Here is a 17443-nt window from a genome sequence, read left to right as displayed (position 1 = left end):
AATTGCTCTCTGCGCTGCATTGAAATTAAATTTTGTCGAACTTATGTTTCCTTCTGAAGTTAGTAAAAAGTTTTTATGTTTCCCTTTTAGGTAGTATTTTAATAATTGTATCCATATATAAAAATAAGCTCCAAGCAAATTTTGGTAGCGCAATGGCATAAGCGTGTGACTGTAAACGTGAAAGTTGTGGATTCGACCCCCACTTGGTTTTATGAATTACTAGCGACCCTTTTGCGGCTTCGCCCGCTTTTATTACTGGATTATTCATATAATGTATGTTTGCAAAGCACTTAAGATAATGTGAAAATTAATTAAACCCTAATGCAACCCGCATTTTCGTAGTTTCAATAGGGATTTTCCAATTGTTTTACACAGCAAGGATTTTTTAATAGGTACCGTAATTTTAAATCTGAGCTACTAATCTTTTCAGGTACTTATTAAAATATGTTTAAATAACTATTTTTACATACTTAAATGACAATTTTTAAACGGAAGAAACTATAAACAAAAACCTACCTACTAATAACTACTACAAAAAATATGAAAGCAAATATATCGCGCTGAAATAATACAACTCCAATTATCCAATACGGGCAAACGCATCTTAATCTTCGTTGCTATAGAGGCAGGTGGGTTTTTTTTTCTAGCTTGTGGTTAATGCTGAAGAGGGTATTCTGTCCCTGATGAAAAGCAAGCACTACGTGGCTGCCTGTGAGGAAAATTAAATAGAATGCATCAGCCGGGAATCGAACCCGGGCCGCCCGCGTGGCAGGCGAGCATTCTATCACTGAACCACCAATGCGTGTAAGGCAGGCGGGCGCGGCGGACGCGCTTGTATAAGCAAAACGTTGCGGGACGCGCAAGGACGCACGGCGAGTGGCGAGCCATTTCGCAGCAAGGATTTTTAACAACTGAACTGAATATTGTAACAACTTCTAAACAGTAAAAGACAGTTTTCATCTACATTAAATGGCCAGCGTAACTAATATACTTCTTTAAATGCTGAGCTGTTCTTGTTGACAATATAATAGTCACGATGATAAATTTTACAACTCTCTTTAGATACATTAATATGGTAAGTATTTATTTTTGTGCTGAGTTGACTAGAGTTGCTCTCTTTTCGAGGAGAGCTGGTTCAAATATAGGAATAAAATAATATTACATTTAATTTGAAATAAAAATTATATTGAAACTTTCAACGACAGAACACATTTATTTATAAGAAGTTGGTGTCTGCAATGGAATCCCCATATTTTGATATATCAACTGAAAGTCGTAAAAAAATATTTAATTTTTGGGTTCAAAGGAATAAAAGATTCCTAAAGCTCTAACTGGCTGTAGCCGGTTCCACTGTGGCTACTTGGTAATGTTTTCACTAATATTTAAACATCGGTAAAAATTTATACAAAAATTTTGAGGCAGCAGGCAGGCAGGCAAATTTTGGGCAACACTGAGTGTATCGCAGTAGGTAGGTGATAGGCTCGTCAATTTTAAATTATCTATATATAATGTTCCAGGTATGTTTACCCTTTAGTTGATGACATCGAGTACAATTTGATGGTGTCAGCTCGTTTTCCTTTCGAATATCAAACTCCAGTTCGCTATCCAATGGTTTACTCGAGCGTCTATGTGGCATTTTGTTATAGTTCAACGTTTGTTTTGTTAAATGATTTGATAATGCAGGCCCATTTGATGCACTTGTTATGTCAGTATAATATACTGTGTAACTGCTTTGAAACTATTATAACTCACTGTTTAGGAGAAAATGGTAAGAATTCTTACATAATTTAGATATATAATTGTGTTGTTTAACTTTTAAGAATAGTGTGAAATTTTAAATAAAATTGATAGCTTTTAAGGCACTTATGACATATATCTACTATTTGATAAAGGTTCTGTAGAGATATACATTTATTTTTAGTGATTATGTTTAAAACATAAAAGACGAAAAATGAAAATATTTAATATGCCAATAACTTAAAATTTACTGTACTAAAGGGTTATTATTGTTTTCAGAGTCCGAACACTCTGGAACAATATTAACTGAAAGATTTAGAGAAAAATATTTAAAGAAACTTAACAACTTGGTGAAACAACATAAGTTTATATTGGAGTAATGTTTGTTATATTATTTTGTATAATAATACATGTCGAATAAATAAATATCTAATTTCTCTCTCAGCTTCATGTATCGAGCACGGCAGGGCAGACTGCGATAGTCTAGTGTTAAGGCACTCTGTTCCTCATTGAGGATTGTATGTTGAGTGGATGAACTGACCGCCACGCTTTGAGCGAAGAAATGAAAATATTCGTCGAGTGGGAATCGAACCCACAACCCATCGCGCACACACACACGTTCACACGCTTGTGAATAAATAATATTTTCATTTAAGCAACTCGATGGAGTTCAAGAAATCATTAAGTAAACCGATGCTGGCGCAACTAACAGCGAGTGGCTTTCTTATATGCTTCTTGGGCTATCAAGCTAGTGTGGTGAGTTTGATATAGTGTTGCCCAAATTCAGTCTTGGTCTTGTTCTTGCGTTTTTGCAAGACCAAGACCAAGAACAAGACCGCGTATTTTTAGCAAGACCAAGACCAAGACTGACCGTGCAAGATTTGAGCAAGAACAAGACATAGCCTGCAAGGCTCTTGCGTCTTGCAGCTAGGACTTAGCGCTATTTCACTGAGTAGTTAGGTGTAACAGTTCGGTGTATAGGTAGGTACGCTTAGGAATTCTATGAGACGCAAAAAACTGTAGCAAAGAATATGAAAAACTGGACCTATCTATTAAAATCAAACTGAGTGCATGCATAGTTATGTTTTAACCATCGGCACTTTGATAACGCGGCATCAAAGGTTTTGTACTTACTTCTCAAAGAAATTTGCCGCTTTTCGGAAGTACATGGTTATGATACACGCGCCGGCGGCTTCTTTTGAAATCTAAAACAATCGTTGCCGCCACGCCGAAATCATAACATTTGACACTATTTGATTGCCGCCATAGGGCGTAGGCGTAGGTATACTCATGCAAAATAATTTCGAATTTTAAGAGTACCTACAGGCGCGGTAGAAAGCAAGGAAACGTACTAATAAATAAAGGAATTATTTTAATTCCAGTCATTTCCAATTGAGCTGTGCTTCGAGTCTAACTTAATAATTGTTTTTACTAATTCTCGTTGTTTTCTAAAAACGTATCACGAGTATTCAATCTCTTTCTAGACAGATAAGTATTGTTCTTTAAAATACAGTCAAGTAATTGTAATTAATTTGTTTTTTTACATGTTTTAGCAAATGTAAGCTTATAAATCATAAATGTTTATTAAGAAACAGTTACTTCCATGGAAAACGACATATAGGTCAGTTGATTTTTTCGAATTTCTTATAAAACCTTCAGTTATTTATTAATCTGCTTGATCTTTACTATGGCTATGTTAATTCAAGCTCACAATGTTCCAATTCTAATACGTTTTTTAAGATTTAAAGTAAACTTTAATAAATAGTAATAGACTAATAGGTAATTGCAAGACTTGCAAGACTCTTGTTGCAATCTCAAGACCAAGACCAAGAACAAGACCGAGACTGGGAGCGCAAGACCAAGACCAAGACCAAGACCAGGTGTATTGGCGCAAGACCAAGACCAAGACTGGCTAAGTCTCGTCTTGTTCTTGCATTTGGGCAACACTAGTTTGATAGAAGATTCCATAACCGGTTCTCTTATTGTTTTAACTAAATTCATAGAAGATAAGTTATATTTGCATCTTTATTGCACCAGCTTATATTTTACGAATAAATATACTCTTAATATAGCTAGATAATGGTAAAACCAATTACATAAAGCTTTATACACTGAAATTATTAATATGCGTTGCCTCGCAAATAAATATGTGTTTAGTGTGTGAAATAATCATCAATCTCTGCATCTCAAAAACTTAGTTCAGACACTCCATTCGCCACTTTTTTGGAAGCGTGTTAAGTGGCGGAATTTAACGCCGCGCTTTGCGGTAAATATGTATTTTATATCTCCAAGTGGGAATCGAATTTAAATTGCTTTTAAAACAACATTATTTAACATGTTACGAGTACACCAGACTAACATAATATACTTTTATTTTATTTTTCTGCAAATCCACTTGTCAGATATGTCAATTTGCAGAATGCGGATCCGAGCAATGCAAAGTTTTTCATGACTCTGCTCTACATTTTGTATGCCCTTTTTCAACTGTTTATATTTTGTAAGTGGTGTGATGAAATAAAAATTCAGGTACTATTAGCTTTATTTAAGTATATAAGCTATCACACTATATATGTATTCTAATTTGAAATTAGTATATATTTCTTAATTATTCAGTCAATATGTTATCTAATTTAATTATTTTTTTTTTGCATTAATTTGAACTCACATTAGTATTTATATACTTAAATATCTTGAAAGTCTAGATTTGTCAAAACTGTAATAAATAGAAGAAAAAATAGAAGATATTTCCTTATAGATATTTAAACATAAATATAAATATTTTCAGAGTGAAAACATAGCAAATTCAGTGTATTGTTCAGGGTGGGAGAAAGGCATTACTGCGATACCGGGTGTTCGCGCCTGCCTCCTTTTGGTAGCTATACGAGCTAGACGGCCTGTCATCTTTACTGCTGGCAGCTTATTTGAGCTTTCTCTAGCTTCTTATACAACTGTACGTACATAGAAAAAACAAAAGTCAATTGACATTATCGTTGTTAGAAAATAATATATCTTTCATCGCTCTGGTATCGAGGCAAAGCGCGGCGTTGATTTCCGCCACTCAACATCCAATGCCCCCAGAATTCAGCGGAAAATGGGGAACGCAGTGTCTTAATATTAGCTTCCTCTATCTCTCCTACTGTGTGCGAGATACAGTGGGTTAGCGTCTGACTAACCATGATAATTGTATTTATGGATAGATTTAGTCTGGGGAATTAATTATTAACATTTTCCCACGCTGGAACGTCTTGAATTCAGGTGGAAAGCGGATGAGCGGAAAGAAAACGGAGAGTCTTATCACTAGGTTCTCGTTGCGGCTCTGCTCACTTATATTTTTATGCGGAATACAGCGAGAACCTTAAAAAATACTTTACTTTCTGTGAATAAAAATGATAATCACATTTCAGATCGTGAAAACCTCCTACTCAGCTGTCATAGTTCTTCGCAGATTTCAATAGCTAAACGAACGTAATTGGAAGTAAAGGAAAAATGAAAAAACTTTTATGAAAATCTTGCACAATTTATTTTTGTTTTCTTTCTAACAAAACCTTAAGTTTTTGTCTTATAATTTAAGATACTAAAGTAAAAGTTCTGTAATTAGTATGATTTAAGACACTAATATAGTTAAATTAATTCGTGTAGTTGTTTGATATTAATGAATAAATGATGATGTCAATAAATTATCAGTATTTTCTTCGAGTACTCTTTGCCATTTGCGAAGTAAACAAAAAGAACCATTTTATATTTATTTTTTAAATTTTAATTAATCAGCAATTTTTTAGCCGTCGTGGCGCAGGGAAAAAGTGCGACCTGTAAAGAAGACGGTTATGGGTTCGATTCCCAAACTGGGGAAAGAAATATTTACTATTTTAATTTCCTCGCTTTAGGTTCTCTCTTCCTACCCAGTAATATGCGGGATACAGCGTGAAGATAAAAAAGAATTTAAATATATCTTAAGAGGCAAAAAATAAAATTTATAAAGCATTGCAACGATTCCCAAGCTTTAATAATGAAATTCCGTACTCAATGAATAATTCGATAAGGCGATGTCCAAACGGACCTGAATCATTTACACGATTGAAATTTAATTATGGCCCAGTGATTTCTGAATTCTGTTTCCATTGCTTGCAAAGAAGTCGTCCTTTTAAATTAAATTAACATAAGATAACTATAGCAATTTTGTGTTCTAAAGATTTTTTAAGAGTAAAGAATTAAAGATTTTAGAGTTTTTATAATATTTAAGTGTTAATATTTTAATCGAAATTAAATTATAATGGGGAACAAATATTACGCATTTCGAAATTTTTCAATCGAATTTACATCAAGTACCGTTGGACATACATATAATCTCTCTCTCTCTCTCTCTCTCTCTCTACATTGTAATTTCATTTTTATAATGATGATAGAAAGATATTTAAACGTACCCTTCTATATTAGAAAGAAAATTGGAAAATAGTGGGACATCGAAAATATCGATCGACTACCATCGATTTCTATAAAACACACAAGAGAGTCAAGGGCGTTGATGAGTGCATAGCGCTTTTTTATGTGAATGCACCAGGTTATTCGTGTCGTGGAAATGAATCGAACACTATTTAAGTTGAATTAAAGTGAGAATTATTTTAGAACGTTCAGTGCGAATTAACTTGCTATTTGTTAAAAGGACTGAGAAAATGCAGCTCTTGAATGCTGTGTGGAGAACACTCACTAACAGCGACGCTTTAAGATTAGCGAGTGGAAAATTTGAAATATATTTTTTTGAATTTCTATACAGAGTCGTGTATTTATGCGGTAGGTTAAGATAAAATTAATTTTTCCCGATTTACTTTATATTAAAATCATTCTAAAATACTTATCCAATTCTTAGAAGAATAAAAAATATATTTATATTTAAAAAAATCGCAATATAAAAGATACCACATATTATTTTAATTATTTTTTATGGATTATTTTTTTAAAAAATACATTTTAAATTAATTTAATAATCAATAATATTTTGTAGGTCTCTCCATTTGGGAGAGCAGTATGCTTTACTTCATCTACAGTACGTCAGTTAAGACGCTGCTAGTGTTATTTGCTTGCGGCGAGGTGTGGCAGTTCTTTAGCATAACATGGACTATAGACGCAGTGACTGACGGACTCAACCTTCTTCTCATACAATTTGGGGCATTGTGCAAGTATAAAATTACGGTAAATTGTAAGCATTAAAATAAATGAAAATAATCATTTAAATTAAATATAAATTAATATTGTCATTTAATTTCAGATTACAAACAAGAGTGTTTTCAAAAAATTTTCCTCTTCGATGGAGTCAGAAAACTTTGATATCTCGACAAGTCAAAGGAAAAATATTTTTGCAACTTGGCGTAAGACTAATAAGGCATCATTAAAACTACTTTTAGGTATAGGTACTTGTAGTGTAATCTTTTGGTAAGATATTTTTATCACTAGTTTTTAAGTTCTGTTAGGTTCCGTATACATTTTATTTTTTATGCAATTACCTGAAGTAAAATAAGATAAACCATGTTAAAACAATTGAACTAGAGCTTTACTAAATTCTAACCGAACTACATATATATTATTAATATTACAATACATTGCATTTTTTCAAGAATTTCGAGTTCTAAAGAAAAGCTTTAGAAATGTTTTTTTCAAATATCAATTTTAATAGTAAAAATTACACGTTCCAGGTATATTTATCCTCTTGTCGATGACTTGGAATATAATCTGATAGCGTTTGTACGATTGCCGTTTAAATTTCAAACTCCTTCTTTATATCCACCTACGTATCTAGGCATGATGGTGGTCTTCTCCTATATGTGCTACTTTGTCATGGCCAACGATCTTATAATGCAAGCTCATTTAATGCATTTACTTTGCCAATTTGCTGTACTTAACGATTGTTTTGAAAATATTTTAACTGATTGCTTATCAAAATTCCGAGGTAAGTACTTATATATAGGATCATTTACTTTTATTTTAGGTTTACAACACAAAGGTACAAAGTTTGACTATAAGCGCGATAGGTTTTGGGTTTGATTCTCACACGCTTTGGTGTCGAGGCAAAGCGACATTGAACAAAATCAACCGGAGAGCGGAGTGTTTTACCACTAGGCTCTCTCATTAAATTTTAAATATTTTTGAGTATTCATATTTTTATAGGTCTTCGTTTAAATAACAATCTGCATCAGAACGAGGCTTTCACAAAAGAATACAAAACGCGATTAGGAAATTTAGTGAAACAACAAAATTTTATTCTGTGGTAAGATTATATAAGCTTCAAGATGGCAATAAGTATATAAATACTATATTTCTTGATAGTAACATTAATATGACTATGAATATTGGTTGATGAAGGTTGGTTTTGGGTTCGATCCCCACTCGAGAAAGTGAAATATTTGTTTACGTTTATATTTCCATTTCTTCGTTCTGGTGTCGAGACTGCCCCTCAACACTCAATTCCTCCAGAATTTGGCAGAAAGTATGAAATGCAGTGTCTTAACACTAGGTTCCCTCTGCCTACTCTGCTGTGTGAGGGATACGACGTGAAGCTGAAAAATAAAAAAGTATGAATGTATCATAAAAATAAATACATATTGCTATTTCCACAAATAAAACCTTTTAAAACTAGCAAAACTTTTAAAAACCACAATTTCAAGTGGAACTATCATGATAGCATAAATTGCGTTTATATTTGTTTTCTCTGGTGCTCTGTACACTGTACTGGTATTTGCAGCAATACCCTGAAGCTCCGGGATTTATTGAGTACGCCGATGTTAGTTCAGCTGGCCGTTAGCACATCACTTATTTGTTCTATCGGCTTTCAAGTTGCAACGGTAAGCTTTATAAACGAAACATATATACTACAATATATATAAATGTATGTATTTATGTATGTATTCTAGTATTATTAAATATTTTTTCTTTTTATTATTAAAAATATATTCTTTACCTATAACAAACGATCAATGATGATACCTACATATGGAAATATTTTTTAGTATTCCCAATATATCCATATAATTTAATTTAATTTAATTTTAAATTTTCTTTACCCCAGTCTAGTAAGCAATACGGGGCGTTAAGTTTCGCCATTCAAAGCGCAATGTCTCTAAAACACACGGAAAATAAGAAATGTCTTAACAAATTTAGGTACTAAAATATTATACTAACTACAGGACAAAAAAAAATAATAATAGGTGTTGATTATATTATTAAGATAAAATAAATTAAAGTTCAGTTTTATCTCTTTTTTTATTCCAAGAAAAATCTGTTTTTTGTTGTGAGTATATAAAAACTTATTAAACCCTTCATCAAATGATATGGGCGAATGAGTTGCATATGTAAAGATGATACGCCATCTTGTAAATTAGAGGCGAGTTATTTTAAATTTATCTCCAATTGCATTCTGTACCATACACGAGAACGCGTCAACTTACTTTATTTTTTGTAATTTATTATTAGTCCGTAGTGGCGCAAAGGCACAAGACACGGGTGTGATTGTAAGACGATGGTTGTGAGTTCGATTCGAACTGAGAGGAATGAATTATTATTTATCAATATTTTTATCACTTTGCTCTGGCATCAAAGCCGGCGTTGAGTTCCGCCACTCAACACACATTGCCTCGAAATATCATCGGAATGTGGGTAAAGGAGTGCCGTAACACTAGATTCCCTCTGCCTATCCCGCTAAATGCGGGATACAGCGTGAAGCTGTTTTTTTTTATTACGATATGTATGCTTTTACGATTTCACATGGCTTCGGTTAGAACATGACTCACAAATTTTTAAGTATGCTTTGAGATGAATGATTTTTTTCTTTAAGATTTTCTGAAATTTGATCTGAAAATAAAAAAAAATATAACTGAACTAATATATTAGGTTTATTTGTATTACATGTATATAGCTGAGATTATATTATTATTAAAAACAACATTTTTTTAACGAATTCGTAACACATATATAACTTACCCATATATCTACTATGTTTCAGTCCGTTTCTGTGAATATGACTAAATGTCTCGCAAGCCTGTTGTATTTGGCTTATAATATGTTTGTCCTGTACATAATATGCAGGTGGTGCGAAGAAATTAAAATACAGGTTTGTTTGTATTTCATAAAAAATACTGTGTACTTTTTGTAATTTAAGTTTAACATAAATAAATAAAATAAATATGTAACTCGTTTATTTTCCCGCATTGTTGGCAGTGAGAACCTGAGAACCTAGAGTAAAGACAATCCGTTCCCGTTAAGACACTTCAGTTCTCCACTTTTCGCTGAATTTTGGAGAGATTGCGTGTTAAGCGACGAACGCCAACTAAATTTATTTTCTTAATATAATGTTTAAGAATGAAAACACTGGTGAAGCAGTGTACGCGTCTGGTTGGGAGAGTGGCATCGTCAACGTGCCGGGTGTCCGCACCACTATCTCTCTTATCATAGCTAGAGCTAACAAGCCCGCAGCTCTGACCGCTGGTGGGATGTATGATCTGTCTCTTGAAGCATATGCAATGGTATGTTTTCATTTTATTTTGTAAAATTTCTTAGTCCATGTGAAAGGTATATAAATAAAAATAATTGTCTCACCAATTCAGCCAATGTGTCCCGACATGTAATCCCTCTAAACATGTGAAAACCATAAACCTTAAATGAAAGAAAATATTACATAAAATTTTAATTAAAACATTTTATTCAATTTCTTAATAAAAAAAAATAAAAAAGAGTGTCTTATCTCAATTTAGCTTAAATTCATTGTCAATTTCAGATGGTGAAAACTTCGTATAGTGCTCTTACAGTGTTGCTTGGTCTCCGCTAGAATTGAGCACACAAATTCGTCATAATACATCCTTCAGTTTGTTTACTTCTACAATAACAAGTAGTTTTACTATTTTAGTCACACAAAGGTTTTTACGCTTATTCAATTTTGCTTCAATGTATTTTTTAGGAATAAAATTATCAATATGAGGTTCAATAAATCTTATTTGACGTGAATGGTGGTTTATTAATACTAATTAAACTAAAATACTGTATTCTTACAATAAAATTAGTAAAATAATCTTTGTTATTTCAAATAAATATATTATAATAACTAAAAACACTGTATTAACGTGAGTCAACTTGCCTGAGTTACGGTTAAAGTAGTTTTTGGGTCAAGTGTTTATTAAAACATTTATATATGACTTATAGACAAATATAGTGTAGAATAATGCTTAGCCCTTTCGATGATCTCATGCCTACGCCTTTTATTTATAATTATAAACATGAAGACATCCAAATAGTACTTTATGCCATATACGAGTACTACTTGATGCTGTTTAGGTATGGTGAACAGAGTTTGCCTAATTCAGTTTTTATATTACACGTGTGACGCGAGTGACTCTGTCTTTATCTTTACCTTTTTTAGATATATCGTTTATGACTGGCGCCAGGCAATTAGACTATACCTACCAGTTTGAGTAATAATTTACCTAGCACATAAGCTTAGAACGTATCCAACTATGCAATTATTTATTTATTTTATGTTTATTTATTTGTATAAAAAGAAAACGTACCAGATTCTAAAATATCTTCTAAAATCTTAGATGTTACGACAATTCTAATTCTGGAAGTTTGTTACCAGGGAACTAAGTCAGCTCTAGTTTCACATTTACATATGAGTGATTGTATATATATTGATATATATATGAAGTTTATTACATTAAATTAATAAAATTCATTTAACATGTAACAAACAAACCAAAACGAGATATTCTGAGGATCGATTTTCTTTAATAATCCGACGCGCTGCCCATATGATTTTACTTCCTTTACTCGAGTAACGCGCAAAATCCCCGCTCCGGCTCCCCTACCATAAAAGAATATGAAATTATTTTATATATATGCATTATTAAGTAGCTACTAAAAGCTTCGATTACAAATATTGATATTCAAGTCGCTGATAAGCCAATATAGGATAAATGGCGAACGGACGTGCAAATGTTGTTCTGAGTGAATTTAATATTTATGGCTACGGTAGGGCTGGCTTGAGTGAAGCGAGCTAGATTTTACTCTTGCTGTAGAGTTACTACAAAGTTACTTTAATAAATTGCTCTCTGCGCTGCATTGAAATTAAATTTTGTCGAACTTATGTTTCCTTCTGAAGTTAGTAAAAAGTTTTTATGTTTCCCTTTTAGGTAGTATTTTAATAATTGTATCTATATATAAAAATAAGCTCCAAGCAAATTTTGGTAGCGCAATGGCATAAGCGTGTGACTGTAAACGTGAAAGTTGTGGATTCGACCCCCACTTGGTTTTATGAATTACTAGCGACCCTTTTGCGGCTTCGCCTGCTTTTACTACTGGATTATTCATATAATGTATGTTTGCAAAGCACTTACGATAATGTGAAAATTAATTAAACCCTAATGCAACCCGCATTTTCGTAGTTTCAATAGGGATTTTCCAATTGTTTTACACAGCAAGGATTTTTTAATAGGTACCGTAATTTCAAATCTAAGCTACTAATCTTTTCAGGTACTTATTAAAATATGTTTAAATAACTATTTTTACATACTTAAATGACAATTTTTAAACGGAAGAAACTATAAACAAAAACCTACCTACTAATAACTACTATAAAAAATATGAAAGCAAATATATCGCGCTGAAATAATACAACTCCAATTATCCAATACGTGCAAACGCATCTTAATCTTCGTTGCTATAAAGGCAGGTGGGATTTTTTTCTAGCTTGTGGTTAATGCTGAAGAGGGTATTCTGTCCCTGATGAAAAGCAAGCACTACGTGACTGCCTGTGAGGAAAATTAAATAGAATGCATCAGCCGGGAATCGAACCCGGGCCGCCCGCGTGGCAGGCGAGCATTCTACCACTGAACCACCAATGCGTGTAAGGCAGGCGGGCGCGGCGGACGCGCTTGTATAAGCAAAACGTTGCGGGACGCGCAGGGACGCACGGCGAGTGGCGAGCCATTTCGCAGCAAGGATTTTTAACAACTGAACTGAATATTGTAACAACTTCTAAACAGTAAAAGACAGTTTTCATCTACATTAAATGGCCAGCGTAACTAATATACTTATTTAAATGCTGAGCTGTTCTTGTTGACAATATAATAGTCACGATGATAAATTTTACAACTCTCTTTAGATACATTAATATGGTAAGTATTTATTTTTGTGCTGAGTTGACTAGAGTTGCTCTCTTTTCGAGGAGAGCTGGTTCAAATATAGGAATAAAATAATATTACATTTAATTTGAAATAAAAATTATATTGAAACTTTCAGCGACAGAACACATTTATTTATAAGAAGTTGGTGTCTGCAATGGAATCCCCATATTTTGATATATCAACTGAAAGTCGTAAAAAAATATTTAATTTTTGGGTTCAAAGGAATAAAAGATTCCTAAAGCTCTTACTGGCTGTAGCCGGTTCCACTGTGGCTACTTGGTAATGTTTTCACTAATATTTAAACATCGGTAAAAATTTATACAAAAATTTTGAGGCAGCAGGCAGGCAGGCAAATTTTGGGCAACACTGAGTGTATCGCAGTAGGTAGGTGATAGGCTCGTCAATTTTAAATTATCTATATATAATGTTCCAGGTATGTTTACCCTTTAGTTGATGACATCGAGTACAATTTGATGGTGTCAGCTCGTTTTCCTTTCGAATATCAAACTCCAGTTCGCTATCCAATGGTTTACTCGAGCGTCTATGTGGCATTTTGTTATAGTTCAACGTTTGTTTTGTTAAATGATTTGATAATGCAGGCCCATTTGATGCACTTGTTATGTCAGTATAATATACTGTGTAACTGCTTTGAAACTATTATAACTCACTGTTTAGGAGAAAATGGTAAGAATTCTTACATAATTTAGATATATAATTGTGTTGTTTAACTTTTAAGAATAGTGTAAAATTTTAAATAAAATTGATAGCTTTTAAGGCACTTATGACATATATCTACTATTTGATAAAGGTTCTGTAGAGATATACATTTATTTTTAGTGATTATGTTTAAAACATAAAAGACGAAAAATGAAAATATTTAATATGCCAATAACTTAAAATTTACTGTACTAAAGGGTTATTATTGTTTTCAGAGTCCGAACACTCTGGAACAATATTAACTGAAAGATTTAGAAAAAATATTTAAAGAAACTTAACAACTTGGTGAAACAACATAAGTTTATATTGGAGTAATGTTTGTTATATTATTTTGTATAATAATACATGTCGAATAAATAAATATCTCATTTCTCTCTCAGCTTCATGTATCGAGCACGGCAGGGCAGACTGCGATAGTCTAGTGTTAAGGCACTCTGTTCCTCATTTTCCCGCGAGTTCTGGAGCATTGTATGTTGAGTGGATGAACTGACCGCCACGCTTTGAGCGAAGAAATGAAAATATTCGTCGAGTGGGAATCGAACCCACAACCCATCGCGTTTACGTTCACACGCTTGTGAATAAATAATATTTTCATTTAAGCAACTCGATGGAGTTCAAGAAATCATTAAGTAAACCGATGCTGGCGCAACTAACAGCGAGTGGCTTTCTTATATGCTTCTTGGGCTATCAAGCTAGTGTGGTGAGTTTGATAGAAGATTCCATAACCGGTTCTCTTATTGTTTTAACTAAATTCATAGAAGATAAGTTATATTTGCATCTTTATTGCACCAGCTTATATTTTACGAATAAATATACTCTTAATATAGCTAGATAATGGAAAAATCAATTACATAAAGCTTTATACACTGAAATTATTAATATGCGTTGCCTCGCAAATAAATATGTGTTTAGTGTGTGAAATAATCATCAATCTCTGCATCTCAAAAACTTAGTTCAGACACTCCATTCGCCACTTTTTTGGAAGCGTGTTAAGTGGCGGAATTTAACGCCGCGCTTTGCGGTAAATATGTATTTTATATCTCCAAGTGGGAATCGAATTTAAATTGCTTTTAAAACAACATTTTTTAACATGTTACGAGTACACCAGACTAACATAATATACTTTTATTTTATTTTTCTGCAAATCCACTTGTCAGATATGTCAATTTGCAGAATGCAGATCCGAGCAATGCAAAGTTTTTCATGACTCTGCTATACATTTTGTATGCTCTTTTTCAACTGTTTATATTTTGTAAGTGGTGTGATTAAATAAAAATTCAGGTACTATTAGCTTTATTTAAGTATATAATATATATAATATATATCACACTATATATGTATTCTAATTTGAAATTAGTATATATTTCTTAATTATTCAGTCAATATGTTATCTAATTTAATTATTTTTTTTTTTGCATTAATTTGAACTCACATTAGTATTTATATACTTAAATATCTTGAAAGTCTAGATTTGTCAAAACTGTAATAAATAGAAGAAAAAATAGAAGATATTTCCTTATAGATATTTAAACATAAATATAAATATTTTCAGAGTGAAAACATAGCAAATTCAGTGTATTGTTCAGGGTGGGAGAAAGGCATTACTGCGATACCGGGTGTTCGCGCCTGCCTCCTTTTGGTAGCTATACGAGCTAGACGGCCTGTCATCTTTACTGCTGGCAGCTTATTTGAGCTTTCTCTAGCTTCTTATACAACTGTACGTACATAGAAAAAACAAAAGTCAATTGACATTATCATTGTTAGAAAATAATATATCTTTCATCGCTCTGGTATCGAGGCAAAGCGCGGCGTTGATTTCCGCCACTCAACATCCAATGCCCCCAGAATTCAGCGGAAAATGGGGAACGCAGTGTTTTAATATTAGCTTCCTCTATCTCTCCTACTGTGTGCGAGATACAGTGGGTTAGCGTCTGACTAACCATGATAATTGTATTTATGGATAGATTTAGTCTGGGGAATTAATTATTAACATTTTCCCACGCTGGAACGTCTTGAATTCAGGTGGAAAGCGGATGAGCGGAAAGAAAACGGAGAGTCTTATCACTAGGTTCTCGTTGCGGCTCTGCCCACCTATGTTTTTATGCGGAATACAGCGAGAACCTTAAAAAATACTTTACTTTCTGTGAATAAAAATGATAATCACATTTCAGATCGTGAAAACCTCCTACCTACCTCCTACTCAGCTGTCACAGTTCTTCGCAGATTTCAATAGCTAAACGAACGTAATTGGAAGTAAAGTAAAAATGAAAAAACTTTTATGAAAATCTTGCACAATTTATTTTTGTTTTCTCTCTAACAAAACCTTAAGTTTTTGTCTTATAATTTAAGATACTAAAGTAAAAGTTCTCTAATTAGTATGATTTAAGACACTAATATAGTTAAATTAATTCGTGTAGTTGTTTGATATTAATGAATAAATGATGATGTCAATAAATTATCAGTATTTTCTTCGAGTACTCTTTGCCATTTGCGAAGTAAACAAAAAGAACCATTTTATATTTATTTTTTAAATTTTAATTAATCAGCAATTTTTTAGCCGTCGTGGCGCAGGGAAAAAGTGCGACCTGTAAAGAAGACGGTTATGGGTTCGATTCCCAAACAGGGGAAAGAAATATTTACTATTTTAATTTCCTCGCTTTAGGTTCTCTCTTCCTACCCAGTAATATGCGGGATACAGCGTGAAGATAAAAAAGAATTTAAATATATCTTAAGAGGCAAAAAATAAAATTTATAAAGCATTGCAACGATTCCCAAGCTTTAATAATGAATTTCCGTACTCAATGAATAATTCGATAAGGCGATGTCCAAACGGACCTGAATCATTTACACGATTGAAATTTAATTATGGCCCAGTGATTTCTGAATTCTGTTTCCATTGCTTGCAAAGAAGTCGTCCTTTTAAATTAAATTAACATAAGATAACTATAGCAATTTTGTGTTCTAAAGATTTTTTAAGAGTAGGGGAGAGCGGGGCTAAAAGTTACCGAGGTAAGTTGTTCCGATGGAAATAATTTCGCGGGGAAAAGTGATAGGAATATTTAGTAAACATATAGTGAAATGCAATGTGATAGCGCACCCATGGCTATCATATTGAACAATCCAGTGGCACCCGAAACCAATGGAATAGCACACGTGTGTCGCTGGTGCACGTTTGTAAATATTTTCGCATTTGATATTTTTGGTCTGTCTCATAAATTGTAACGATTAGCCTCGAGTATTTTAGTGTTTCTTTTATATATATTATCTACTATTTCGGAACACTATTTGTAAATTATTTGTGTTTTTCTTAATCTTATTTATATTACATTTTTTTTCAACACGTGTTTTTGGGGCTAGATGTTCCCTTTTTTTGGGGCATGTTGTGACCTCAGAAAAACTTTCGCTAATTCATTTGTACCAATAATGGGATGTAAATATTGTAATTTTTCATACTAAAAAGTATTGTAATTTAGTAACATGCGGACTTATGCTCGAAAATCAATTCGAGGTTATGTGTCATATGAGTTGCAAAAAGCAGGGGATGTAGTTTTCAAAGATTGCAGTAATAAGATAAAAACTATTACCAAAGGATTACATATACATATTGAGCGCGGAAAGATAAAGCTATAAAATCTTTGTTTATTATTTTGGTTTAACAAAATCAAAATAAGTTTTATTTTATATAAAATTATCTTTTACTTTTTAGTTCGTTGTTTTTCGCTTCGGTTTTTTTGGTTCAAAATTAATTCTTTTTACGATTTTAAGTGATAAGTAACCTTAAAAGGATACTTTTTAAATGAGTGTTGGTTGTGGTGGTAGTGGTTGAC

The 17443-nt window shown here is 32.8% G+C and overlaps 2 protein-coding genes and 1 pseudogene across 3 annotated transcripts; all 3 read left to right on the top strand.

Annotated features, from left to right (window-relative positions):
• The first annotated feature begins 1440 nt into the window (after positions 1–1440).
• Positions 1441–5403, top strand: LOC146538317 (4-vinylanisole receptor-like). Its single transcript, XM_085186221.1, has 6 exons — positions 1441–1768; positions 2017–2113; positions 2394–2493; positions 4156–4263; positions 4523–4687; positions 5142–5403. The coding sequence occupies exons 1-6, from the start codon at positions 1558–1560 to the stop codon at positions 5190–5192; spliced, it is 732 nt and encodes a 243-aa protein (XP_085042347.1). The 5' UTR covers positions 1441–1557; the 3' UTR covers positions 5193–5403.
• Positions 5404–6275: 872 nt separating this feature from the next.
• LOC146538316 (odorant receptor 13a-like) lies at positions 6276–10596 on the top strand. The gene is made up of 9 exons (XM_085186223.1): positions 6276–6525; positions 6737–6924; positions 7001–7164; positions 7425–7678; positions 7897–7996; positions 8471–8570; positions 9728–9835; positions 10083–10247; positions 10499–10596. Exons 1-9 carry the CDS (start codon positions 6408–6410, stop codon positions 10547–10549), a joined length of 1248 nt encoding a protein of 415 aa, XP_085042349.1. The 5' UTR covers positions 6276–6407; the 3' UTR covers positions 10550–10596.
• Positions 10597–10939: 343 nt separating this feature from the next.
• On the top strand, positions 10940–15853 carry LOC146538315 (odorant receptor 13a-like; annotated as a pseudogene). The gene is made up of 9 exons (XR_014878074.1): positions 10940–11066; positions 12823–12890; positions 13015–13178; positions 13333–13583; positions 13832–13927; positions 14217–14316; positions 14790–14897; positions 15169–15333; positions 15788–15853. The product of XR_014878074.1 is annotated as an odorant receptor 13a-like (transcript).
• Positions 15854–17443: the final 1590 nt, after the last annotated feature.

This window comes from Heliconius melpomene, chromosome 6 (genome assembly GCF_056956725.1).
Source record: "Heliconius melpomene rosina isolate 202511_hmr_F chromosome 6, ASM5695672v1, whole genome shotgun sequence".
NCBI classification, from domain to species: Eukaryota; Metazoa; Arthropoda; class Insecta; order Lepidoptera; family Nymphalidae; genus Heliconius; species Heliconius melpomene.
The sequence above is the reverse complement of the archived record's forward strand: the minus strand, read 5'-3'. Positions and strand labels throughout refer to the sequence as shown.

What these genes read in the sequence shown, in the direction of transcription:
- LOC146538317 (XM_085186221.1), top strand. Translation starts at nt 1,558, where the DNA reads ATGGTGTCAGCTCGTTTTCCTTTCGAATATCAAACTCCAGTTCGCTAT. An exon ending in TCACTGTTTAGGAGAAAATG is followed by an intron (nt 1,769 to 2,016) that starts GTAAGAATTCTT and finishes TATTGTTTTCAG; the next exon opens with AGTCCGAACACTCTGGAACA. An exon ending in CAACATAAGTTTATATTGGA is followed by an intron (nt 2,114 to 2,393) that starts GTAATGTTTGTT and finishes TTTTCATTTAAG; the next exon opens with CAACTCGATGGAGTTCAAGA.
- LOC146538316 (XM_085186223.1), top strand. Translation starts at nt 6,408, where the DNA reads ATGCAGCTCTTGAATGCTGTGTGGAGAACACTCACTAACAGCGACGCT. An exon ending in TGTGCAAGTATAAAATTACG is followed by an intron (nt 6,925 to 7,000) that starts GTAAATTGTAAG and finishes ATTTAATTTCAG; the next exon opens with ATTACAAACAAGAGTGTTTT. An exon ending in TTGCTTATCAAAATTCCGAG is followed by an intron (nt 7,679 to 7,896) that starts GTAAGTACTTAT and finishes ATATTTTTATAG; the next exon opens with GTCTTCGTTTAAATAACAAT.